Source organism: Podarcis melisellensis (assembly GCF_964234715.1).
Source record: "Podarcis melisellensis genome assembly, chromosome: 8".
Classification (NCBI taxonomy): domain Eukaryota; kingdom Metazoa; phylum Chordata; class Lepidosauria; order Squamata; family Lacertidae; genus Podarcis; species Podarcis melisellensis.
The window spans coordinates 19248598-19276067 of record NC_138540.1 but is presented as its reverse complement, the minus strand read 5'-3'; the positions used below and the strand labels follow the sequence as shown (position 1 = coordinate 19276067).

Below are 27470 nucleotides of genomic sequence, written 5' to 3'. Positions count from 1 at the left end.
GCTGCCCACCGGACTTGCAGCCCTTAATCTCATTGAAGACAAATGTCAACAGGAATTCTGGATTCTAAGGTTCTGGCCTGCTGCATCTTGAGCACTCTTACCTGTGACCTTATCTTCAATGCGGGTCCCAGTTTTAACCCCATGTTATTCAGTAAGTGCTCTTCTGTCAAGAGGGGCAGAGTCTCGCCGTCTATGGCCTGTTCCCGGAAGACCTGTCAGGGGCAGAAGCAGAAAGCAGTGTGGGTAAGAGGAGACCAGAGGAGAGCTACTTGGGATCTGAGTGCTGTGTTTTAAGAGAAACACAGAAAGCTGCCTTATACGAAGTCGAGTTTATTGGTGAACACAAAGCAAGACTAACACACACACAGTGTGTAGATGTGAGCCTATATCATTATTGTTTGCCAACCTAATGAGGTTGAGTCTACGTGTGGTAAGGTGGTGAGCTAAGCTGCAGTGTTGCACTTCAGAATGCAGGTGGGCTCTGTGTGTGTGGATGCGAACCCCATCCTATGCTTCAAAAAGAGAGCATCTGCAATCACTTGGATGCAGACTGCTTCCTGCCCATTAGTTCTGTTAAATAAGGTTATAGACCCATACAGCGCCCCACCCCCCAGCAACTGGCTCGTCATAATGGCATGGGTATTTCCATCCAGTGACATAATCAGAGACTCGTGAACAATACGATATTACTCCTCTCTCTCAAGGGGACCAGTTTTTTGTATTTGTTGTTCGTGATTTCTTCCTTCCATTTTATCTAATACTAGGAAACTTAGTAAAACTTTAAAGAAAGAAAGAAAGAAAACAGGAAGAAAAAGCACCCTGCAAAGAAAGCATTTGGATGGGCAAGGAAATGTCTACCCCAGGCCTCTTCCTTTTGTGCTTGTCTTCTAATTATAAAACTGTCATGGGCATTTTAGTTGGGATTCCGGCATTGCAGGGGGTTGGACTAGATGACCCTCAGGGTCCCTTCAAACTCTACAATTCCATGATTCTAAGTAGGGGAGTACCTGAAGTATTGCAATCGGGCTGAAGAGAGAAACTCAATGATCTTACTTCTTGTACCTCTTGCTTTGAATATTGTTTTAATGGCTTGTTTATTACATAGTTTAATTATTGGTCTTTTAGCGTAGTTGATTTACTATGTATTTCAATTATGCAGTGGTGTTTTTTTAAAAAAAGGCTTTATCCTTGTTATTCTGCTGTTGACTTTTGTCCATTTGTGAACTGGTAGACACCCGGAAATTAATGGGCCCAAGTTAGAGATGTCCATCAAATCCAAGGGGTCTATTCTGAGTAGGGCCACTACTGGAGACAACTGACTATTACCTCATTTTGCCCCGTACTCTTAAAGCTGGCGATTCAGAGGCAGGCACAGACGGGAGCCTGCTGTTCAAGCTTTTTTCCTTAAATCATAATAACAAAAAGGAAGCCGACAGCAGCTCCCTCCCCTTCTGGATCTTCTTTTTATAGGTGGGCCCTTCCAGCCAAGGCTGCTCAGGAGCACAGTCTCCTATCCCTGCCTTGTGACCCAGCAGGCCAGCTTGGCTGACAGCCAAAAAACCATCCCTGCGCTCCGCCACGCTTGCTTCCAGGCCTCCCTGGAGCCCATGCCAAGCTGTGTGCGATGCAACGTGCCATCAAGACACAGATGGACGGTCCCAGGGGCCGAGAGCACCAAGGGTGTGTGTGTGTGTCTGTTTCCAATACAGGGTTGCGCTGAGCAAAGACAGCCTTCCTCCCACTGCCCCCTGCTTTATTCCTAATGCAAACGCTGTGGCCGGCTTTTTTCTTTCGGTTGCTTGTTTTTTGCTGGCAAGAGCGGAGGTCAGCTCTGTGCCAGACCTCCCCGGCAGCTGCGGTTTTTGGAGGAGAGAAAGCAGGCAGACAGCTCTGCAGCGCTGGGTCTCCCCGGCGGCCTGGCTTTCTTGCACAGTAAAAACCTGTTAAATGCAGAGCCCCGCTGTGGACCAAAAGGAAAAAGAAAAAGGCCTTATCCCTTTAACTCGTTCTGTGCCAAACCCCTTTTTCCTCCTCCTCCCCCTCCTCCTCCTCCACTACCTCCCCCTCCTCCAAACCTCTTGGCCTTCGTGGCTCACTCAAGAGACCTTGTTAATAGGGTGGGGGGGGGGTTGTATTTTTCTGGATCAGGCTGCCTGGAAAGCACCACTGTGAAAGTGCAACTCTCTTCACAGGGAGCTCTGGGGTGGCTGGTGAAGGTTGGAAGAACTCTTAGCAACCCCGCTTGCTGTCTTGTTCAGCCTGGAGGAAGCACAAGGCCGGGAGCTGAGAGGGCAAGCTTGTCCTGCCCATGCCAGTAGGTGCTGCTGGCACAAAAGCACACGGATGGCTTCCAAGTGATTCTTGCAAGAAAAACAGCGGGGAGGGCCTTTTAGAGTGTTGCCACAACTCTATTCTGCACTAGGGGTGCTATGGAGGAGTCTGGGTTTTGGACTGGAGAAAGTTAAGGGTTTGGGGGGGGGGGCGCTGCTTGAAGTTCCTTGGTGATGAAAGTACACGTCTTTGAAAGTACAGGTAAATGGCCCAGAAAAGCTAGGAAATAGCTGGATGCTCCCACTTGGAAGATGGGAGCCGTTTTGGCAAAGGTGAGTTAACCCACTGCCATCTGACTGAAGGGACAAAGCAAACTAGGGAGGGATGTGTGTGTCAGAGAGAGACAGAAAGAGAAGGAACAAAGAAAAGCTGCAGTTTTTAGAATAGGCCAGAGAGGAAGGTGCTAGGCCAGCTCAAGACCATTTTGATGGGAAGGGAAGGACCGTGTCTCAGTGGTAGAGTATTTGCCTTGTGCCTGCTTAGCTTTCTACATACTGCATCCACTATCAGCAATAATACTTATGCCTAGCTAATGACATGTTCATTTATATTAAGGCAACCCTAGTTTTAGGTTGCATCTGAGAGCCAGCATGGGCAACATGCCAGGGTTCAATCAGATGCCTGTATTGGAGGCGCTCCATTCTAGGACAGCCCTGGTCCAGTATGCAGTATGTACTTGATGCTCTAGATCAGAACAGCCCACCAGTCTGTATAACTCAGCATCACCCACAATGACTGACAAGCAGATCTCCAGGGTTTCATTCAGGGTGACATTTCACTGTAAGATGCTATAGAAATGTCACAATAGTAATAAATAGCAGCCCCACCTACACAGAGCCTTCTGCATCTCCCGCCAATTCTCACCCTCTCCATCCCATCCGTGCCTCTGACCCCCCCCCCCAAAGCCAGCTGCCACAGCTGCCGCCCTGCAGAAGCCCCAGCCTTAGAGGGGGCTTTAATGAAGCGTGTCATGAGGGGATTAGCACTTGCACAGTGTGCGAGAGGGTGGCGGCGGCGGTGGAGGGGGGGGAGCAGAGGGCAGGCCCTGCCTTGAAAATGCACCACCCGCCTGCCACCCAGAAAGAGACAGGAAAAAACGGCGACCCTGTAAGCAGAAAGGGCGTCACGGCCTCCCCGATGCATTCCCAATTGGCTGGGGGAAGGGGGTGGGCAAATTATTTGGAAAGCAGGGGGCCTGAGACTCGCAGGGAGGCCTCCTCCTTTCACTGGCAGGTGAGAGAGCCGGCTGTGCTTAAAGAGGCACGCTTTGGGGTGCCTCGTGGGAGGTGGTTTGAAAAACGAAATGAACACTGGGCTGTAGCCCAGTGCTCGTCCTACTCAACAGTAGACCCATCGATGCTGTGGCTAACTTAGGTCCAAACACTTTAATTGGTCTAAGAGTAATAGACTTAGTTCTTATTTTTTTATTTTGCTTAGCACAGTTAGAAACGTATAATAGTATTAATAAAGGTGAAGTATTTGATTCAGGTTAGAAGCATTAACAGGTTTGACCGGTTCCTCCTTCTTAGCCCTGCTTTGTACGACTCTTTCTTGAAAGGGGAACATGGCACACTGGAACAAAGGAAGCCGCCTTGGTCTCTCTAGTGCACCTGATCTCCAGGGTTTCAAGCAAGGGATACACTGAGCCCTACCTGGAGATGCCAGGATCGGAGCCTCCTGTCTGCAAAGCACTCCTTTCCCTGAAGGACCTTGCTGTTCTGAATGTTTGGCTTCCATAGGAAGCTGCCTTGTACCAAGTCAGATCACAGGCTGATGCTCACACTGACTGGCAGCCGCTCTCCAGGGTTTCAGGCAAGGCTCTTCTCCAGAGCTCCCTGGAGATGATGCTGGGGATCAAGCCCGGGACCTTCTGCCTGCAGGGCATGTGCCTCATAGGGGCCCTGGAAGCTGCCTTGTGCAGAGTCATGGGACCAAATTGGTCCATCTAGCATCAATACCAACTGGGACTCCAGGATTTCAGACAGTCCCAGCTGGAGACGCCAAGGATTGGACCTGGGGCCTTCTGCTTGCAAATCAGATGCTCTGCCACTCAGCTCTGGCCCTCCCCTCCCTGCTGAGCAGGTCTTCTCTCTGTTCCAAGTATACAGCCACCTTCTCGTTGCACATCTCAAGATCCCTTCCCCTGAAGCTGATATTCTCTCTCTCAATGGAGTGTTTATAAGAAAGAGGCCTTGGCTGACTCTGGTGCCGAACGAACAGACGGGGTTTTTGTATCCTGTCCGGAGGCCTCACACTGAGCCACTTCATGATCCCCGCCTGGCAGTGATGGATGTTCCAGAAGGGCCTCTTGCCTTGGGGGTTATTCCCCCACCCACCTTCCTCCCCGCTCAATGCACAGGGTTAACCAGCAATTTTAAGTTCTACAGCTCAGACCTCCAAGCTGCTTGCACATAATTATCAGAAAAAACCATCAAAAAACCCAGGATGTAAATAACAACCGTAGATTAAAAAACCGCCTGCACGCAAAGAATTATTGATATTTTATCATTTATTTAAATATTTATCATTTGTTGTTGTTTTTATTTATTTTTTACTTTTTATTAACAACATTTTATTTAACATTTATTGATTTAAATAGTATTTGGACACAGTGGTCTTAACAATGAACCCCCCCCCAAAAAAAAATCTTTGAAGGTGTGGCTATCCTGAAGAGGATAGTTTGAATGATATTCTTCCCTGTGACGGATTTAACAACTTTTATGCTGTCTCTGGGGTAACTGTATGCTGGACATTTGGATAATTTGTATGGATTAATAAGGATAAATTATGTTAAATTACAACCCCAATACCTGTTAGGGGGGTTGGGAATATCCTTCATTTGAAATCCCAGAGAGCTACTGCCGGTCAGTGTAGACAATACTATGCTACATAGACCAAAAGTCTGACTCAGTATAGGGCAGCTTCCTTTGTTCTTATAATGGTAATAGCGGAGTATACAACAGGGCTTTAGTGTGCAATCCTCTGCATACGTACTTGAGAGAAAGTGCTCTTGAACACAGTGTGGCTTACTTCCATGTAGGATTATGTAGTCAGCAGTGGCAGGCAGTATTTACTTACTAGTATTTAGGGAACATGGATGGGCATGACCAGGCCTCTGCAGACAAGCCACAGTAGACTTACAAAGACACGAAGAAGTGCAGACAGTTGTGGTACTGAGTGCAGTATTCAGCTTCTTGAGATATATACTTTTTTATTAGAAAAAAAGAAATGTTTTTTCAAAGATCCCATAAGTTTCTAGACCCTATGAGGCAGAGGCAAGGCCTGGCAAAACCTCAGAAAGCCAGAGGCGTTGAGACAAGATTTCCAGTAGCTTGGGGGGTGGACACTTTAGTGCCCCATGACTAGGATCAGCAGAATAAATTTTGAATAATTTATTCAGCTTGCAGAATTCAGTTTGTTAGGATGCAGAATTAAAGCAAGCAAGCAAGCAAGCAAGCAAACAAACAAACAAACAAACAACTGCGCAGCCCTCTGACAGAGCCCTCCAGGAATCTGAAAGCAACTCTTGGCCTTGTTGATTTGCAGATAAAGTAAGAACCCAAAGTCCCAGGTTTTCCCCTCCCCTCCTGAATATTTGGGAGTTTACCTGAGTGTACTCGGCACAGCCGGACAAACCGCCCACGAAACTGCAGACGTCCTCCACCGTCCACTTGCTGACGTCCTCCAGTGCTGGGCTGTCTTCACCATCCAAAAAGAGACCTCCCATGCTGCCTGGAATGGGGGAGAAGGTTTTTAGAGAGTTGGGAAATTGGGGCGGGGGGGGGGGAGAGGAAACATAAATCACGAAAGCCCCACACGGACAGCCACACTGCTGCCAGGCCTCCCTTGCTGCCCATTGCATTATTTTCCTCCAGCCACACATCCATCTTTAATGAACTGTCAATTAAAACACCAGGCAGGGTCAATTTGCCCGCCGAGGCCTCCCGGAGATTCCTAGCCCCGAGGGTGGGGAAGCCAAGAGAATGACAGCGGGGCTGGGGGGGGATATGACACATTTCCAACTAATGTCTTCAATGTGCTTAATTTTCTTCAGCTGCAGTCAAGGGAGGGGAGGTGGGGGGGGAGTAGAATCCAGCAAGGGCTGCAAACTGAAAAGCAACATCAACAGCCCCCACTAAGGCCAGCCAGCAAAGGTCTCTGACCACCAATAAGTATGTGCTCAGGACAACAAAGGAGTTCAAGGAAGTGGCAGCTTTTCAGGAACATGGGAAACTGCATTATACTGAGTCAGGCCACTGGGTCCATCCAGCTGAATATTGTCTACACTGATTAGAAGTGGCTTTCTGGGATTTCTGGGAATCTCTCAGTCCTTCCTGGAGATGCTAGGGACAGGACCTGAGCGATTGGAAGAAGGCACACTCAAAACAGAGACTCGTGCAGAGACACAGCAGGCAGCCCCCTTCCTTTTAGGGAACAGGTTGAAGAGCTCGCTGGTAGAGGGATGGAAATGCTACCTGCTGTCAGGCAGCTTGTTATCACAGAAAACTACAATGCCAGGCGCATGGCTTAGTGATAACAGCACCCGCTGTTCATGCAGAAAGTCCTGGGTTCAATCGCTTGTTATCTCCAGGTAGGGCTGGGAAAGACCCCCTGTCAGAAACCTTGGGAGAGCCACTGCCAGTCAGTGTCAACAACACTTGAGGAGGACCCAACAGCTATCACTGAATCAACTTGTTTATAAAACTGTGAAATCTGCCAGATTTGACAGAACTCTTGCTAGTGAAACGCGAATGCCTGTGAAATTCAAAAGTCTGTATACTGCCCTAAGATGAATTAAGAGAAGGGATGGGGAACCAGTGGTCCTCCAGATGCTGGACTCCCACTCCCATCAGCCCCTACCAGCCTGGCCAATGGTCAGGGATGATGGGAACTAGAGTCCAACAACCAGAGGGCCCACAGGTTATGAGCCACCCTTGATCTTCAGCTGCGTACACACCATACAGTTAAGGAACATCTCACCCACTGCATTAAAACTGGCACCTGTAGTTCATTAAGGGTGCTGGGAATCGTAGATTGGTGAGGGGGTAAACTACAGCTCCCAGGATTCTTTTGGGGATGGGATAGGCTTTAAATGTATGGTGTGTATGCAGCCTAAGTGAAGGCAGACATTCACCTCTTTAGTAATCTCCTAATCCAAGAGACTTGCGTTTTTTTCAGACCTGAAGCTGTTTTTGCCAAACATTGGAGATCTTTCTCTCTTTCTTCCTCTCTCTCTCTCTCCCTCCCCCTCCCCACCACCCACCCATTTGAAAGAGCGCGGCGCTGACTTGGTAAATAGAGGAAGTGGAATTGAACTCAATTATTCCAGGCACAGCTAAGGCTCCGGCCAGACGCCTCCATCTGCAGCCGGAGAAGCAAGCGTCTCTGAAGGGATCTGGCAGTAACAGCCAACTGGTTCCAAATGATGCACTTCCTCCTTCCAGAGGCCGGCCAAGGATAGCAGCTCGGCCGAGTAGATGGGAACGGAGGAGAGCCTCCTCCTCTGTACTCGGCTGGGCAGCTTGAACCTCAGCACTTTGGCTCTGCAACGGGGGCATCGCTCCGGACCCACAGGAAAAATAGGGCAGTGCTCTGATCCAACTCTTTCATGGGACCAGAAGCTGTTTTCCAGAGGGGCTTTTCCAGCTTCCAATTTCAGGGCTGGCTTCTCTTGCCAACTTTTTAACCAAGCCTGATAGAAAAAAAAACCTGGTTTTGCTCAAGACACAGAGAAAGCGTTCAATGGCAAAGCACAAGCTCTGGCTCCACCTATCATTGGCTCTGGCTCCGCCTACTGTTGGCCTCCCTTTCTTCTCCCACCACTACTTCTTCCAGCACCCATTGACTGCCAATGGGCAGGTTAAACAAACTTTCTCCATACTAGGACAGCTCCTGCACTGAGCACAAGCAAGCAAGACTTTGCCAAAATAACTCTTCTCCCCAGTCTAGGTTGCCTCTGGTCTAGTCAGCATTTTGTGGGAGGGATCAGGCATAAACCAGGTTTGCCTGACTATTTGGAGAAAGTACTGTTGCCCCAGGGCAACAAATACACTTAGAAACACATCCACAAGGCAGGGGTTTGTAGTTACAGAAGCGATGAGGAAGTATCTGGATATAGTCTAACCTCCGTATAACCTATGTCAAATAAACTCTGTACATATAGGTTCAGGGTAAGAGCACTTCTAGCCTGGACAATTATAGAGTTCTGGCGGCACCTCAGTGTAGCTCCCAGAACTGGATGAAGGGCAGACTAGGAGGAATCATGCTCAGAACAGCAACTCATGCAGATTCCCATCAGGCATCCTCCTCTTCCCCTCAGCTGGGAAAGACTCGCAGTTTGAAATTCTGGATAGCTGCTGCCAGTCAGTGTAGACGGAGATCCAACAGACCAGTGGATAAAGCAGCTTCCTGACATCAGGTGCCCGTGGCAAGTGATACAAATTCTTTCATTTGCCATGAAGGAAAATATTTTTTCTTCTTTTTCTTGAGGAAGAGGCACTCCCCAACACATTTTTTTTGGTGTGCCAACTCTCCCCTGAGCTCGCCTGTAAGAATCCACAAGTATTTTCCACACAGCCACACAAACACAGACCCTGCCAAAATATTTATCTCAAGACAGTTCATCCTCCCTTTCGCAGTCACCAGGAAAACACACGGAGAGAATGTCTGCTGGCGTAAAAAATTCTGAGCTGAAGGATGGGGGGGGGGCAGGAGACAGAGTGATTTATTGGCAGTTACTGGAGGTGGGAGGGGGGCAAGAAAGAGGAGATGCCTGATTTTGCCAAAATAAATAAATAGGAACTGGTCAAAGCTCTGTGAGGACAAACAGCCACAGCGTGCAGAGACCCAAAAAATACGCCTGGTTCAGCTGACCAACCCTCCTTCCAGGAGGAGTGCATTTCTCTCTCAAACTCCCCCTTTCACCACTCTCCTCTCACAGACTCCAGTTAAATAGGAACAACTGACCCATGCCCGTGGGGCGGGGATATATCCAGGGATACTGAGAAGGCTTGCTGGTTTGGTGCCTTAAAGCCCAAATTCTTACTCAACCTCGTGCCCTCCAGCTGCTTTGGACGAAAACTACTAGGAACACAGGAAGCTGCGAATCAAATCATTTTGTCTATGTAGTTTGGTACTGTCTACACTGGCTGGTAGGGGCTTGCCAGGGTTTTAGGCAAGGGATGTCTCACCTGGAGCTGCTAGGGAGTGAAGCTGGGACCTTCTACACACAACGCAGACTCTCTGCCATTGTGCTGTGGCCTGTCCCTTAAGACACAGAAGCATAGGAAGCTGCCTTTTACTGAGACAGGACATTGGGCTTTGCCGCGTACACTGACTGGCAGCGAACCTGGGGCCTTCTGCATGCAAACAGATGAGAGTCGTGGTCCAAAACAGTGGAAAGGCACCTGGAAGCCTGCCCTTTGCATTCTGCAAATAAAGAGGCGATTATTCTATTCCCATCAGGTCAGGCTCCTGATTTTAATTGGGGAGGGGGTTGACACTGGCACCTTGAACGGGCCCACCTCCTTGCCTCTGCCCACTTTCCTCCTCTCGGCCTCTGGGCCAAATCAGCACCGCTGCCCACAAGGAGAAAGGCAAGGCAACTCCCTGCTGACGTCTTTCGTCTCACATGCTTCACGCTCAGCTTCCCAGGATTTGGGCTCAGAGGACTCCTTTGAACAGCTTCGTTAATTCCACACAGCTCTCACACCCGGTTCTCTCAAGGGATGCCAGTATGTGCGGGCAGAAGCAAGAAGTTTCAAAGCATCTCTCTCTGGCCCCACAAGATGCGGAGAACACAGGAAGGGCCCTGCTAGACCACAGGCACTGGCCCCAGACTGGCAACTGGTTTCCCACAGTGGACCTGAGCAAAATCCATCGCCCTCTCCCGCTTGCCATCCCCAGCAATTAGTGCATAGGAAGAGAGGGAGCTGCCTTAGTGGGCCACTGGCCCACTAAGCCCAGTGTTTTCTACACTGACTGGCAGCAGCTACCCAGGGTTCCAGGCAGAGAATCTCTCCCAGTCCTACCTGAAGATGCTGGAGATTGAACCTGGAACCTTTTGCCACAGTTCTTCCCTGAAGATGAAGCAGGATAGGATGCTCCCTATTCTGGCAGCTGGTCCATCGAGCTCAGTATTGCCTACCCTGACTGGCAGTGGCTCTCTGGGGTTTCAAGCAAGGGACATGCCCAGCCCTACCCAGGGATAGAACATGGGACCTTCTGCATGCGAAGCAGATGTTCTTAGCACTGAGCTACAGCTCATGCCGTTGCTAATACTGGCTAGAATTCAAGCTATGTTAATAGTTGTGTGGGTCAAGGGGCTTACAATGGATCATGGGAACTGCTTGCCACGCAGGGCCAGGTTATAAGGGAGCAAGAGTGATTACCCTGCCAAGGATGGCTCATTAAGGCAAGTGGGATGCTGCCCCACCAAATTCAGTCTACCCACTTGCCTGCCTTCTTGCGGGTGGTGGTGGACTCAGAAGGGAAGAGGAGAACAAAACTAGAACGAGTCTGCTCTTCCTTTCAATGGCTCCGGCTCCACCCTCTTCAGGGTGCCTGGCCTTCCACCCCACATACCACCAGCCACCATCGCTTTGGAGGTGGGGCCCACACCAGCCCCTAGCAAAGGACTGCTAATTTCCTCAAGGTCGCGAGATTCCTATCCACTCCCACCAATGTGGGTCCAAGAGGCCAAACAAGCCATAAAGACCAGGCACCTCCACCCCCCCGCATGGGGCCCATGCCACTGACCCACACAGAGAGCCGGGACGGGGGCTTAATCCATCTTGTTATTTCTTCCCCTGCCCTGCCGAGAGCCGGGAGAGGTCACCGAACGGCCCCGGAAGGCTGGCGTTAATTGCTCTCCAGACTGCAGATCGATAGGAAGATTTTAGCTGCTTGCTGGCTCCATCCTTCACCTTTTCCAGAGGACGGGGCCGGCGGGCGGGCAAGTGGGCGGCAGTGGGGGGTGGCGGTGTATGAGAGGAGAGGTGCGTGGCTGAAACGAGATGAGGTCATTTTGGCAGCGGCTGGGGTTTTCATAAGGCAGCTTGGGGAATTGACCCGGCAATCGACTGCCGTGTCGATAATTTTCTGTCACTGGGGATAGAAAATGGCTCTGCGCCTCCAAAGTGCCGGAGGAGCCAGCCTCCTCCCCCTGGCTCGTCCCCCCCCCAGCCTGCTCCAACACCACCACTGTTCCCCCTCCCTGGAAAGCAGCCAGCCTCGTTCAGAGCCTCCTGGATCATTTGCGGATATTAAATCTCTACCCTTTCCCCTTTCTGCCCTCCATCTTCCCGTCAGCCGCTATCTGGGTCTTCCTGCTTGCATTATCTAGCTTTCATCCCCGGCACGAAGGCAAGGCCATGTGTACACACACACACACACGACTCACACGCGCACGTTGTCTCTTGGGGAATGCATCATTATGAACACAGAAAGCAGCTTTCTACCAAGTCAGACCATCAGTCTGTCTAGAACAGTACTGTCTACACTGACTGGCAGCGGCTCTCCGGGGTTTCAGACACAGATCTCTCCCAGCCCAACCTGAAGATGCCTCATCTCTGCTCTGCCTCCCCAAAAAGAGTTGGCTTGCATGCGTGAACAAGCCACCAGTGATAAAACTGCCGTACCACCCTGTGCACAAACCTTTTTCAATGGACACAGTGGCAGATTCAGGGAAATGTAGAGAATCAAGAGTGAAGGAATAGGCCCAAGGAGCAAGGCTGGATGAAAGCGCTTTGGGGGCCCAAAATAAGGAACCTCTTCCTTATCACATTGCAGGGGGTGGGACTAGATGTCCCCCAAGGTCCCTTCCAACTCTAAAATTCTATGATTCTATTATTCCCCCCTCCTCAAAGCAACACATCAAATAAGGTACCACAAAATTAGTCTTGCGGCATCTTTTTAAAAGCTGTATCTAGATGAGCCCTATTAAGCTTAAGACTTTCTGAAATTAATGGACCAAAGCTAGTCATGTCCGTTAACTTCAGTGGGTGCAACTCTTATCAATTTATTACAATATTAGATTTTGTTAATGATGAGAAAAACCTAAAACTTCTGAGCATGCAAAGTTTCATTGTAACTCTCACCAGAACAAACACAAAAACCATTTTGCTGAAAAGAAAATACTCTGTGCACGACAGCCACCTTCAAACATCTCAACCTTGGCCCTCCAGATGTTTCGAGACTACAATTCCCATCATCGGTGACCACTGGTCCTGCTAGCTAGGGATCATGGGAGTTGTAGGCCAAAAACATCTGGAGGGCCGAGGTTGAGGAAGCCTGTCTTAAGGGGTGTCACATGGAAGATGGAGCAAGCTTGTTTTCTCCTACTCCAGAGCCCAGGACTCGAACCAATGGATTCAAGTTACAAGACAGGAGACTCTGACTAAACATCAGGCCCATCTTTCTGACGGCAAGAGCTGTTGGACAGTAGAACAGACTCCCATAAGAGGTGGTGGATTCTCCTTTCTTAAGTTTTTTAAAGCAGAGGTTGGATGGCCATATGTCATGGATGCTTTAGTGGAGATCCCTGCAATGCAAGGGGTTGGACTATGATTCTATGTGCCATTTCAGTTTTCCGTCACTTAACCCATCACTGTTTTTCCGCACTTCCCAGCTTGGCCCAGCATAACCTACCTCACATGGGTGCCGTGAAGATCTATAAGAATGTTGAGGAAACAAGTGTCCATGAATGAGCCCAAGCTCTGCCCTAGTAACCATTACCAGGCTGTTTTTTTCTCTCCACACCATACATTTAAAGTGCATGGCTTCCTCCAAAGAATTCTGGGAATTGTAGCTTAGTACTTACAGAAATACAATTTCCAGCACCCTTGACAGGTTGTTGTTTTTTGGGGGGGGAGAGGGGGGAAGTAATGTGCTTTAAATGCGTGGTGTGAACATCAGACTGAGCTACAGTTCTAGCAGCAGTTGTTTTCCTGCCCTACGTACCAGCTCCGCAAACCTCGTGGTACACCAAAAAGGAGAAACCAGGAACGCCCAAATCACAAATAGGCATTCAAAGCCCCCCAGCTGAAACACGCTTTGAAAACACAGTGGAGGGGTTACAGGAACTGATATGGCCAAGAAAAAGCTACATCAGGGCTTGGAGAAGCACCGCCTCTCACTCGCCCCTGCCCATCTGGGACCCATGCCCTGCTCTGCGCGCTCTTAAAAACCCACATTTCCCTTTTAATCAGCCAGTAAGGAAACGCTCTTGCCAAGCTGCCTCATCTGTTGAGGTGGCTGGGGATATTCCATCACACCCAACCATCTGTCAGGAAGAAATCACTCCTTTCTGCCCCGCCTTTGGTGGCGAGTGCCGGCGGGCTTGCCTTGACCCGATGAGCTCCTCTTGAAAGGAGGACGGCTCCATCACCCAAGTGGCTTGCACAGCCTCCATCTCTTCTCCCCAAAGCAGCTCCCTCCTCCTCCCCCACCAACCCACTTCAGTTCATGTTCCCTCTTTCTTTCCCTGGCTGAACATGCTAGGTAGCAAACAGGAGGAAGGAAAAGCAGAGGCTTCGAAAACAAGCCTTAAAGTTTCAGTTCGCCTTATGGCGGCACTTCATTCACATGAAATGGCATTCCCCAATCTGGTGCCCTCCAGCTGTTTTGGACTACAACTCTCAACAGCCTAAGACAGAACAGCTGCCATTAAGAAGACAATATGTGCACTGTGAAACATGGGAACGCCCATGCCTGGGAGGTGTACAAGTACTCCTAACTCCAGGGGGAAGTTCCAAAAGAAATTGTGCACACAAAATACCATGGGGGCAAACACTGAGATGGTTAAGAAGCATTCTGATTGGACTAAAAAGGTGCCCCCCAAATCCAGCTCAACTATACTCATGTCCTGTCTTGTGAACAGCCCTGAGATCTTTCGATGAAGGGCAGTATATATATCTTAACAAAAACACCTTTACCTATCCCTTTCCAAATCCTGAAAAGCCCATAATCATTTTTGCAGGTCCTTCTCTGTCGCCTGCCCAGCAATTTATCAACATCTGTCCCGGAGGAGGGTTTTCCAAGCAAGGCCAGGCTGACCTTGCAAGACCAAAAGGGCAATGAAATTGCATTGCAACCCACTCAACCACACCTCACCTGCCAAGCATCAACTAGAGCTGGATGCACGCACAAACAACAGTGGGGGATTCTGGAACAAAAGGGCTGTAAGCCCAGCAGCCAGAGCATCTGCTTTGCATGCACCAGGCCCCTGGTTCAGTCCCTGGCATCTCCAGGTAGGGTTAAGAAGGTCCCCTGCCTGAAATCATGAGAGCTGCTGCCAGTCAGTATAGGCAACACTGAGATAGATGGACCAAGGGTCTCGCTCAATATAAGGCAGCTTCATACGTTACGGAACAGTATTCATTGTGTTGATGAATTTGCTGTTGTTTGCTTTATATGCTATTGTGTTTGATATTACAGTGTTTGCAATGTTTTTTTTGTTTTAAATGCTATTGTGAGCAGCTTTCAATATTTGTTGTTGGAAAAGCGGAATACAAATATCAACTCAACTCAACTCAACTCAGCTAGGTCCTGAAATATAATATCCAAAGAGATGTTTAGGGTCACAAAGCTGGCCCAAGGTATCTCTCCCCCACCAGCAAAAGATACAAATGGTCTCCTCCCTGCCCAGTACAAAAATCAGCACATATTAAATAAATTATAACATTTGACAACACTTTTTAGCACCTCACAGATAGGAGGGTGTAGAATTGGGTGGAAGTCAGCCTGTTCAAAAGGCCTGGAAAGCTCATTGCTGTTATTGTTAGTCCCTTCTCTTACAGAGTGAACCAAAGGGACTTACATTAAAAGCCATTAAGAACAACCAAATAAAAAACCCTAAAACGTAAGAAGGGCCCTCCTGGATCAGGCCAATGGCCCATCTACTCCAGCTTCCTGTTCTCACAGTGGGCAACTGGAGGTGCATTGTGGGAAGCCTGCAAGCAGAACCCAAGTGCAAGAGCACTTTCACCACACCTGTGGTTTCCAGCAACTGGTATTTAGAGCCATTACTGCCTCCAACTGCAGAGGCAAAGCGTAGCCATTGTGGCTGGTAGCCATTGATAGTCGTATCCTCCATGAATTAAAAACACAGCCATACAGGTAAAAGGCAGGAGTTACAGAGCCCAAATATGTCACAGTGCCACCGTCAGAAACAATTAAACGATAACAAGAAAATAAAAGAAACACAACAGTAATACTGTATGAGAAAAAAGGTTCTTATAACCAAAGAAATCAGAAGGAAAGAGAAGCCTGCTCCTCTTTAATTTAAACGTGTATCAGATCACCTTTCTTGGCCAGAGCAGAACCACAGCTTATGTGTAGTCAGAGACTCTTTAAGAAAGTGGAAATACTGGGCTGGTGGGTGTTGTCATGTTAAAAGAAGGGAGAGAGAAGGGGTTCTTCACAGCGCCCCTCCAAATCCGGAATCCAAGGCCACACAATATATCCACACAATATATTTAAAGCATTTTTGTGCCACTTTTAGCAACTACGGACAATTCTGGGAACTGTAGTTTATTAATGGTGTTGGGAATTGGGAAGTCAGTGAAGCTCAGCACCTTTATCAGACTACAGTTCCCAGGATTCTGTAAGGGGAGTCATGATTTTTAAAGGAGCACAAATGCTTTCAGCACATGGTACGGCTGTGAACCAAACTCTGCAAACAAAGGCACACTCCACCTGAAAATTCTGCACGCTCCCAACGTCTGCTTGCATTCTTAAAGTACCAATTCCACCACCTACCTGTGTGGAAATAGGGGCTCATGGTGTACGGAAAGCCAAATGGCAGCGGCTGCGGAGGTGGGAGTGAGGCCGGTGGGAGGTATTTTGCCTCGGTTTTGTTGATGACTGGGCCGAGGAGGTGGCTGGGCGACTCAGCGCTGGAGGAGCTGCAGGGGGCGCTCTGGCTGGCAGATAAATCGCCCAGTTCCTTGGCACCATCGCAGGCTTTTGCTGCCTCTTTGCATTCCTTCAGCTCGCCAGCCAGGCTGCTGCTCTCGGCCTTTGTGCTGTCCAGCTTCTCCTCGCTCACGTCGGCATCGCTCTCAGAGTCCTTCATCTCCTCGTCGTTGCCATCAGGGGGGCGGCTCTCGGACAGCTCTTTGGATTCACTCTGGCCAGGCGCCTCGGCCCGGTGGTGTGTGGACTTCCGGCTCCCCCTCCGACTCCCTTGTTCCTTGGGCGGGGTGGTGGAGGCGCTGGGGACCCCATGGTTGAGCGACAGGAGTGGGGTGTTATTATGGCGGAGCACCAACATGGCGTTCCTCCGCGAGAGCTCGTCGCGGAGTGGGTGCCCCTCGGGAATGTCGTGGACGTTGCGCAGGGCTGGGTGGTCCGGCGGCAGGCCCGGGTGCAAGCTCATCGGGTCGCTGGCCAGGAGCCGCTGGCGGTGGAGGTTCTCCAACTCCTTCTGGCGGATGATCTCTGCAGACATCTCAAGCCTAAATGGATTGAAGGCAAATGGGTGAGATGGGTTTGGGAGGAACTGAGAGGCTCAGGATCAGAGTCCTACCTCTCTGCCTTGCAGCTGTGAATAAACTACCCTCTCTTGTCTCCAAATTGCAGTGTCCCACAATTAAAATGGGGTGTGAAAGTGATCTACCTTGCAGGGTTGTTGAGGGAAGGGGGGGACCCATCTGAATACAAATGGAGTGTGATACTTGCACAAATTCAAAGCACTACATCATCTGAGGCCCTTCTTCATGTGTCTCCTCCATAAGAGGTCCGGCGGTTGGTAACACAAGAACCGGGGCCTTTTCTGCAGTGGCTCCCCATTTGTGGAATGTTCCCTCCAGGGAGGCTTGCCTGGCCCCTTTGAAGCATATTTTCAGGCGCCAGGCAAAAACCAGGTCTTGGGCTGATTAACATTCTATGGCTTTTTAAATGTGTTTGGGGGGGGGTGTTATGGTTTGTTTTTGTTTTATTATGTATTTTGTGTTCTCACTTGTATTTTTATGTTGTGGTCTACCCTGCATTCTTCGGATGAAAGGCAGTATACAACAAACAACAGAACAAAAAAACAATAGCAGTGGTTCAGCAATGCGTATTGGGTGGGTCAGAACAGACCCACTGAAATTAATGGGCCCAACTGAGTCACATCCATTGTTTTCAATGGGTCTACCAACCCTTGGAAGCGAGTTTTATCCATCTCCCTTTCCGGCAATATTTTCCCACCCTGACATCCTTGCATCACCCAGGTAGTTCTGCTTCCCCCTCTCCCTGCTTCCAATTGGAAAGGGGAAGCTGGAGTCTAACCTGGGGAAAACAAAGAGGGAGGGGAGGCACTGCCAGGCAAATTGCAATGCTTTCCAAAACTCCCACATCCCAGGGAGATTCCCCAGCCTCCCATCTCCCCCCCTTAAGGGGAAGGGAGGTTGTCCGGGAGAGAGCCCTTGGAAGGGAACGATGATAAACGTGTCTGGCACGGCCTCCAACTCTTTGGCTCAATGAAGCGTACCAGCTAATCTCCCCTTCTCAAAGGATATGCATGGGAGATCAGGGATGAATTCATGGCCAAGGCCCCCACCTCCCACAGCTCTAGCTAGAATAGGGGTCAGCAACCTTTTTCAGCCGTGGGCCGGTCCACCATCCTTCAGACCATGTGGTGGGCTGGAATATATTTTTTTGGGTGGAAATGAACAAATTCCTATGCCCCACAAATAACCCACAGATGCATTTTAAATAAAAGGACACATTCTACTCATGTAAAAACACACTGATTCATGGGTTGAAGGCAATTGGGCTGATTCCGGCCCCCAGGCCTTAGGTTGCCTACCCCTGAGCTAGAAGAAAGGGAGTGGGCCTCCTTCTTCTCCCCCCCCCCCCAGCTGCCTTACACAGAGTCAGATCCTTGGTCCACTTACTGTCTACACTGACCGGCAGCGGCTCTCCTGGGTGCCAGGAAGGGGGTGCTTTTCAGCCATACATGGAACTGCCAGGGCTTGAGCGTGGGACCCTTCTGCATGCAAAACAACTGATCTACCACTGAACTTCAACCCTTCCCTTCCGACACCTAAGTCAGGCCACTGGCCCATTTAACTCAGTACTGTCTACACCAACTGGTAGCAGCTCTCCAGGCAGGGGTCTCTCCTGACCTAACCTGGAGATACCAGGGATTAAACTTGGGACTGTCTACACGTAGAGAGGATGCTCTCCCACTGAGCTGGGGCCCATCTCCATCAACTGTGGGCTTCTAACCTGGCAAGGTTCTGCTTCCTCAGCATCTCTTGTTGTCGTGCAAACATCTCCGCTTGGGCTGGCTGTAGAAACCCGTAACCTGTGGGAGGGAGGGAGGGGAAAGATCTGGAGGTTAACACAAATGCATGGTTGTTCAGAAATACTAATGTAGTGTTAAATTCAGAAGTGTATCATCCCTTCACAATAGTCAAACAAGAATAATAATTAGGGATGCATTGCAACAACTAATGCTGATCTGCTGCATTTCAGCTAGATCTATTATTTTCTGTGCATGTACATGGACAAATGATTTGGAGTGTTCCAATAACTTCTTTCGGAGTGACTTGAATTGCGTTTTCCCCAAAGTTCCATTTCACATAATAAAATTTGCTTACCCTTCCCTTGAAACTGAAGCCCTTTGTTTGCAGTGTCCCTACCTACTTAGCTTCGGAGAAGTTTCCCAAACTTGTGTCTCCACTTGTTTTTGGACTACAACTCCCATCATCCCTAGCTAGCAGGACCAGAGGTCAGGCATGATGTTAATTGTAGTCCAAAAACAGATAAAGACCCAAATCTGGGAAACCCTACTTTGGAGCATATTGAACAATTCCCTGGTGTTCTTCTGAAATGCCTTCTCCAGAATGACCCTAGGAGTCAATCTTCAACTGGCTTACTCAACTCCTTTCACTCTGACTGGCTCCAAATCAGCACAAAGGATTAGAAGACTTCTTCTCAGTGGCTAAAAAGCTCTCCTTTTCATGCTGACTGGATATGCTAGGACGCTAGGGACAGAGACCCTGCAGCAGAAATAGTAACAGGTCTTTGATCTCCCCCCACTCCAGAACCCTGGACCACTGCACTCAAATCCAGCCTTATGACGATTCAGTCCTGTTCCTAGGCCTCTCTCAGCCCTGCTCCCTAATATCCTGTTGGGGATGCAAGGGGCTAGCACCTTGGATTGTTTGCATTCAAAAGCATGCACTCCACCTCTACACTATGCCTTCTGACTATGAAGGATGACAGAGGGGGAAATTGGAAACTACTCAATTTGCAATTCCAAAAACAACACACAGGCAGCTGTGCTTCGAAATCCATACTTCTCTGAATTTTTGCAATGCAGTTCTCCAGACAAGTAATATACACAAAGGCACATATATTAAGGGAACATTTGAATGAAAATGAATATATTAGCGAAAATATATAGATACAAAAACGTGTGTGCTAGACAAAAGCACATACAAAGAAATCGTATATAATTAGCACAGTTGCACACAAAAATGTTGACAAATTTTCATGAGGACTTTTTTTTTTTTTAAAAAAGAGAAAAATATTGCAAACTGACGTGGAAGACTGAAATTAGAACTGAAAAAAGTAGGAGATGGAAGGCTGTAGCCAATGCCAGTCCGACTCAACAGGAGACCAACTGAAATTAGTGGCCACAACTTAGGTCCAATGATTTCACCACGTCCATCTTGAGTTAAAACTTAGTTGGGATACCAAACCAGAGAAAACTGACATGGACAGATTTGTCCATTGCTAGAGGAAGAACACCAAAACCACATACCTCCCTCGCTCCTTGAACATTTTGCTGCATGGCATAATCCTCAGCACAGACAGGAACACTCACCTGGCGTCTGACACAAGGCCGAAGGTACCCCTAAAAAGGGGGGTCTCAAGTGCGGGCCTAATGCAATGTGAGGAGCGTTCTGAGGCGACAGAAGAGGGGGTGGATGGGACATCTCCCTAAAGGGAAAAACAACACAAAGCAGAGGGAAGTTAAGCACTTTACTTGTGTGTGGGGAGGGGGGAGTGTTGGGCCACATCCACACCATCACTTTAAACAGCTATGGCTTCTCTCAAAGGATCCTGGGAGGACCTGTAGTTTGTTAAGGGTGCTGAATTATGAGGAGGCCCCTCTTCCCTTCACAGTCTTAAGAGCTCCCTGGGAAGAGGGACTGTCTGTTCAACTACTGTTGACAACAAACTTTTTCAGCAGGTGGCTGGTCCACTGTCCCTCAGACCTTGTGGGGGGCCAGACTATATTTTTTGGGGGGGAAATGAACAAATTCCTATGCCCCACAAATAACCCAGAGATGCATTTTAAATAAAAGCACACATTCTGCTCATGTAAAAATACCAGGCAGGCCCTGCAAATAACTCAGAGATGCATTTTAAATAAAAGGACACATTCTACTCATGGAAAAACATGCTGATTCCCGGATAGTCCACGGGCCAGATTTAGAAGGCAATTGGGCTGGATCCAGCCCCCAGGCCTTAGTTTGCCTACCCATGGTTTAATCATTAGGAGAACTGTGTCTCTGGGAGAAGAACAGGGGTCTCCTCACAATTCTCAGCACCCCTAACAAACTACAACTCCCAGAATTCTTTGGGTGATGTAGCCGTGGCTGTTTAATGTGGCATGGTTGTACTTTGAATGTAGGGTGTGTGTGTGTATGTGGCCTTGACCAAGTCTGTAGAAGCTATACAGTTCTGACATGCTCCTGGCTCAGCACATAAACACAGGGGCATGCTATGCAACCCACAGTGAACTGGTGAGCTTAACCAGGAGAGGCGGGGACAAACATATGAAAACACAAAGTGGAGTTTAAATTTCTCACCCTTCTTGTAAAGCAGGAGTGGGGAACCTCTTTTGGCCCAGTGGCCTACATCTTATCATTCTGCTCCTCTAACTTAGACAGGTGGGCGGGGACACCCACCTGCCAATCATCTAATGCCAGTATGATGTCATTTGACTGATAGGTTAGGAGATGGGGAGAAGGTCTGCTTTGCCTGCATGTTCTCTGCGATGAACACAGTGGTGGAGCAGCACCCAGCAGGAATGAACCCTGCCCTCCAGCTGATGTCAGCTGATTGACTGGCAGGTATGGTAAGGGGGAGGGAATTACCTCACAGGCCAAACTGGACCCCCTGGTGGGCCGAGAGCTGAACATGGGCCAGGGATCCTACTGTACCTGCTGTACAACACCTGTAAGGTGAATTAAGTTCCTTTGGTATGTTGTTTGGACCAGTCTTGACTAGGAGACATTCTCTTACTGGTCCAAATACTCAGGGAGCTCAGCACTCTTCTCCCAATGGCCCAAACAACCCCCTCAACTGCCATACATTAGTTCTATGTATTGTATTCTCAGGTGTTTGCTGGAACAGTTCACAGTCTCCCATCCAGACAGCATAAAGCAAGGATGGGGAGCCGACTGCTCCCATCATCCCTGGCCATGTTGGCTGGAGCTGATGGGAGTTGGCGTTCAACAGCATCTGGAGGGCCACAGGATTCCCACCCCGGCAAAAAAGATCAGGCAGCTCCCCTTGGCTTCCTTGCATGCATGGGCTCTCAGAGCACACTCAAGGGAGCTATTTGACTAGCTGCAATGGCTATGTCCCGCCTCCACAGCTGGAGGTAATCTACCCCGAATACCAGTTGCCGTGAATCACAAGAGCTGCTCTTGAGCTCAGGTCCTGTTTGAGGGTTTTCGCGAAGGGGCACCTGGTTGGCCACTGTGAGAACAGGATGGAAGGTTCCAGTTACATTCCCATGGCTAAAGCCAGTGTAACCAGCTAAACTCCCCGCTGGACAAAACATCTATGGCTAACAATCTTTTAGCTAATAAGTCCGGGAAGCCACAGCGATTTCGGAATGTTGGGTTTTTCTCAACTGGGAACAGCCATTTATTTTTAAAAGGGCAAAATTTGCTTGAAAGATGACAAGGAGCCAGCAAGCATGAAATGTGTTTCCTTCCCCCGGGAGATGAGCATGGGTCCAGAGCCGTACCCTGCTTGTCCCCCCCTCCAAACCAGCACCGGCTCATTACACAAAAGTAGCACAGGCTCTCTCTTCAATCATTAGTAGCTTATGGATGTTTCTCAACACCAAATAATGTACTTTGGGGGGGGGGGAGAGGATTCTAGTGATTAAAGCTGCAGTGCTGTACACTCTCTTGTAGGAAACCCAGGGGCCACATGTCAGAGGTGGGTGGGGCCAGAGCAACAGGTGTAATTCTTGTGTTTGCACAGCCATACAAAAGTCAGAAGTTTGCAGAAACAAACACAGACACATCTCTCCATGTTCCAACCAGGAAATCAAGAGACATTACTGTACTGCAGTTCAATGAAAAACCCAACCATGTAAAAGTCCCTGAGAAGGGTGTGCAGCAGGACCGGTGTGGGGAGTTGCCTGGGGAAGATTCTTGAGTGCCAAATTTGGCCCCTGAGCCTGAGGTTCCTCACGCCAAGCAGTTCCTAAGCTGAAACCTGCCTATTCTTCAAAATATGCACGTCGCCAAATTTTACTGTTCTGTTTTCCAACAGCAACAACAGATTCAAAAACGGAATCAACAAGAAGTTCTTTTTTCAAATAAACAAATTGCAAAGTAAAGAAGAAATGGGTTAAAATGAATGTAAGTTGTGGGTTGGGGGGGATGGGGAAACCGAAAAGAAGCAAGATGGACAGACTCACCCACCGTCAGTCAGGAGGAAAACTAACCCCCTATCCATACTAAACAAGGGTGGACTACTAGACTGAGTAAAATCTCATCTCACAAGACCATTTATAAACACACACACCAGTCAACACACATTCAGAGACCAAGTAAGATAAAAACAGAAGGGGAGAATTTTTCCTTCTAATGAGACTGCACAAATACTACGTGCGTGTAGACACACACAAAGAGAGATATAACTGAGTGGATTAAAATTCTCCCCTTCCGAGACCCAGGTCTCCATCCCCTTGTTGTCTCCCCATCTGTCCCTCTCCCCCGGCTTCCAGTCTGTCTCGTCCCGCTCGCTCCCCCCTGCTCCCCTTCTGTCCATCCCTCCCCGTCCCCCCTTCTTGCTTGCCACCCCCCCAACGCCTAGCTTTCAGCTTTTCTCTCCTTCCCTCCCTCCTGAGCTCTCCTCTAAACTAATTGCACAGCTCCCGGTGTCTGGAAGAGAGCCACGGATCGATCCGTCGCTGTTGAAATGTTAATGCTAATCGTATAACGGCTCCGCCAGCGCCTCGCACTTCAGTGGCAGCGCCAATTAATCTCAGGTAACGCGGCGCATGACCTTCGGGGCTCAGCGCCGGGGCAGCAGCCAAGCGATGCTTATGTAATTACACCATGAAGTGTGTAATCACCTGCCCTAATCCCCGAGGCCTCACAATTAGCCGGGGCCCTCGGTCGCCGGGCTGCCAAGTGCGCTGCCACTTCGGACAGCCGAGCGGATGAATAACGGACAATTAAAGCGGCCTGGCGGGGGCCGGGAGGCGCGTCCGCTCAATCGTAATTAGCTGTAATCATGGGGAGACGAGAGCCTGGCAGACGTGCCGCTTGTTTTATAAGAAGCAATTTGGGAAATCAAGTGGCGCTTAACCGTTTTGTGGCCAAGCAGGCACATCCTCGCCCACCCCACCCATCGCTGCCCTCCCGTAAACACTGGCAGCAAGTGTGTGCGCACGTGTGTCTCGCAGAGATAAGCACATCCGGCGGGGGCTTGCTGCTCACCCCGACTCCATCTCCCCCTTTCCCATCCCCATCTGTGTGCACCTTCTGCCAGGAACAAGACTCCACTTCTGTTAGGCCAGTCTTCTGGTTCCATTGGACTCCTCCCACCCTACCGTTTGCCAATGAAACACCTTGCCTCCCGTATCAGAGGAACGCAGGGAGCTGCCTTAGACAGAGTCAGGCTCCACTGGTTCCGCCTAGCTCAGTATTGACTACACTGGCAGGAAGTGGGTCTCCAGGGTTCCAGCCATCAGAGATGCCAGGAACCTTCTGCATGCAAAGCAGGTGCCCTACCCCTGAGCTCTCCCCTTAAGACATGAGAATCTGCCTTATACAGAGTCAGTTCAGTTGGTCCACCTAGCCCAGGACTGTTTGCACTGACTTGCAGCAGCTATCCAGGGTTTAAGGCGAGGGACGTTCTGAGTCATGCGTGCACTGTCAACACTGAGTGGCAGTGGCCCTCCTGTTTCAGACAGAAATATTTCCAAGCCCTATTTGGGGTGGTGCCGCCACTTCCATCTAGGTTTTCACTCTGAGCAGCTTCACTGCTGAAACAACAACTCCCTTAGAAACTGGGGAAATGGAAAAATTGAAGGTCACTAGAACTGGCTGTAGCGATGATAGTAACCAGCTATGCCCCCTTCTAGATAGAGATAACTTGGTCATGGCAACCTCTAGACTACTGCAATGTGCTCTACATGGGGCTGCCCTTGAAGACAACTCAGAAACTTCCAACTGGTCCAAAACACAACAACCAGGTTACTGGCTGGGGTTCAATTTAGAACTCATGCATGTAATGCCCTAATACCTGGCAGGCTGTCCCCTTTCTTAGTGACCCCCTTGGGTGTCATAAACGACGGGAGAGGGGGGCTTATTTGTGATTCCGCCACCTGCAGAAGTGCAGGGAATGCCAGCTCCGGAATTGTACACAATACACACCTCTATCCTGCCCTTCGGCAGTTACGGTGTTTTAGTTTTGTCAGACCCGCTTCTTTTGCTCAATTTATACTGTTCTGTTCCATGTGGAACTGTTGTACATCTCTTCTGAACTTCAATGATTTAATCTGTTCTCATAGTTGCAGATTCTATTGTTGTAACCTGCCCTGGGATTTTGCGGTGAGGGGGCAAGTAAGAAACCTTATAAATAAATACTAAATAAATAATGGACACATCCCCACGCCCCGATATAAAACCAAAGGTCAGCTTGACTACACTTAATGTAATTCCAAAGGAAGTGGGTCAGAGTGATACTGGTGCTCTGGCTAGGATTATTCTTCACTCCCCTCTTCTGTGCAAGGCAGAATCTTGACTCTTCTCCTGTGTGAACTTTCTGGCTCCAGACTCTATTTACAGCAGAGCCTGTTTTTCTGTCTCTTTGAGGGCACATTGATTGGCTGTGACTCTGGGGCTTGGTGTGATTGCCAGCAAGATAAGAGGGAGGGGAGTTGTTGCCATGGGGCTGGAGAAAGTTATGCTGTGGTTTGTTGCTGTTGTGGGTTTCCCCTCCTTTCCCTCCCTGCTGCACAGGTTCTGGAAGAATTAAAAGGACACAGACTGAACAAATTCAGCAAGAGAACAGAGGGCTGTGAATGGGATGTTGCGAGTCTAGGAAAGTAGCTGGCACAAAGTAGCTTTCTTGAGAATATCACCTGTCATTAAACGGGGGTCGGGGTGGGGGGACACGTACGTTTCTAGTCCTTATGGCTGAAAAAATAAGTCTTGAAAAGTGTATGGCCCAAAACTCCAGAAGTCAAGGGGAAAGGGGTGGCTGCATAAGGCTTTCCCAGGTGACGGGAGGCAGACCTTTTCTCCTTAATCCTATAGTAAAGGTAAAGGTACCCCTGCCCGTATGGGCCAGTCGTGACAGACTCTAGGGTTGCGCGCTCATCTCGCTCAAGAGGCCGGGAGCCGGCGCCGTCCGAAGACACTTCCGGGTCACGTGGCCAGCGTGACGAAGCTGCAGCTGGCGAGCCAGCACCAGCGCCGCACACGGAAACGCCGTTTACCTTCCTGCTATAAAGCGGTACCTATTTATCTACTTGCGCTTAAGAGTGCTTTCAAACTGCTAGGTGGGCAGGAGCTGGGACCGAACGACGGGAGCTCACCCCACCGCGGGGATTCGAACCGCCAACCTTACGATCAGCAAGTCCTAGGCACTGAGGTTTTACCCACAGCGCCACCCGCAATATTCTATTAATCCTATAATTGCCCTAAAATGAATGACTTATGGAAAAGTACCAAGACCTGCAAAATAAAACATGTAGAGAGCAATTATGCAAATCTCTTCCGTTTGCATTATATATACAGGGGCACAGAATGCAGCTTCTTAGGCAGAATTTCAGATTCTCTTCCTCATTTTAGCAGACACAATTATCTGTGTGTGCGTGTATGTGTGTGTGTCAAAGTCAGACTATAGCACTACAGCACTACCTTTAGGATGTGGTGGAGAGTTTTAGTGTGACAGGTCCACCACTGGTGTAGTAATTTGTATGATCACAGAACCAAGGGGGCATTCATCCATCAATACAGGGCAAATGGGTAGGATTCTGGGTACACACCCAATGACATGTGACATACTAGTATTAAGAAAACAAATCAGCATTTGTAATGATTCTGTGTGTACGTACACACACACACACACACACACACACACACACACCCTAGTCAGCGGCTGGCGTGCAAAGGTATTAGGCGATTTTAACTGCATGTTGCTAAATTTGATATGTCCTTTAAGAGGAGACAAATGGTTCACGAGGCTTTAAAAGTATTGACTTTTCTTTAACAATAAGCGCTAATGGCCTTCAAATAATCAATACTTTAAGTCATTACGGGGTTACACATTATACCGTTAAAAACCCGGTGTATTGCATTTTTTAACCCCCTCTCCTCTTCTCCAATCACAAGCTCCCCACAGGCTTAAGAGCTACCTTTTAACAAAGAGGGAAAGAGGGCAGTTGAAGAGGACTAAATTCTAGGTTGTGCTTGCAAACAGGCAGGCAGGCAGGCAGGCAGGGTAAAGAGCCATTGCAAGGCTGCACCCTGCTTCTCAAAAATTGGCTGCCAGTTTGTTTCTGGGAACATGCTAGCGTCTGAAGTCTTTTCGACTGAGGCCCCAAATATTTGAAAGATCGCACAGGCCTTTTGGGGGCCAAGAGAGAAGGCTCTCTTGGTGGTTCCACTGACCTCAGAAGTTCAGAGGTTGTAGTGGGTTGGGAGAGGATGTTCTCTGTGGTAGCCCTAAGCTGTGGAATCCCCTCTGCAGAGAGGTGCGTTTGACACCTTCTTGCACCTTCATTAAATTGTTTCCAATGTGTGTACATGCACCTCTTTACCCTGGCCTCTCACACCTGTGGTGCCTGTTTTCAGGACCCACCCTACTCCTGTGACTGTTATTTGTTTTAACTGATTTTTATTCTGAATTGTTGTAACAAGGATGGGTGCGATGGGGCT

At 49.1% G+C, this 27470-nt stretch overlaps 1 protein-coding gene across 11 annotated transcripts in view; it reads right to left on the bottom strand.

Annotated features, from left to right (window-relative positions):
- Nucleotides 1-27470, bottom strand: part of SAMD11 (sterile alpha motif domain containing 11) — a 326185-nt gene that overhangs the window by 4641 nt on the left and 294074 nt on the right. For all 11 annotated transcript variants that reach the window (XM_081923525.1, XM_081923528.1, XM_081923522.1 and 8 more), the window contains 5 exons: nt 20150-20265; nt 18544-18622; nt 16090-16787; nt 5939-6063; nt 102-212 (listed from right to left, as the gene is read on the bottom strand). In XM_081923525.1, the coding sequence (XP_081779651.1) occupies nt 102-212; nt 5939-6063; nt 16090-16787; nt 18544-18622; nt 20150-20265 (1129 nt within the window). The remainder of the gene's footprint in view (nt 1-101; nt 213-5938; nt 6064-16089; nt 16788-18543; nt 18623-20149; nt 20266-27470) is intronic.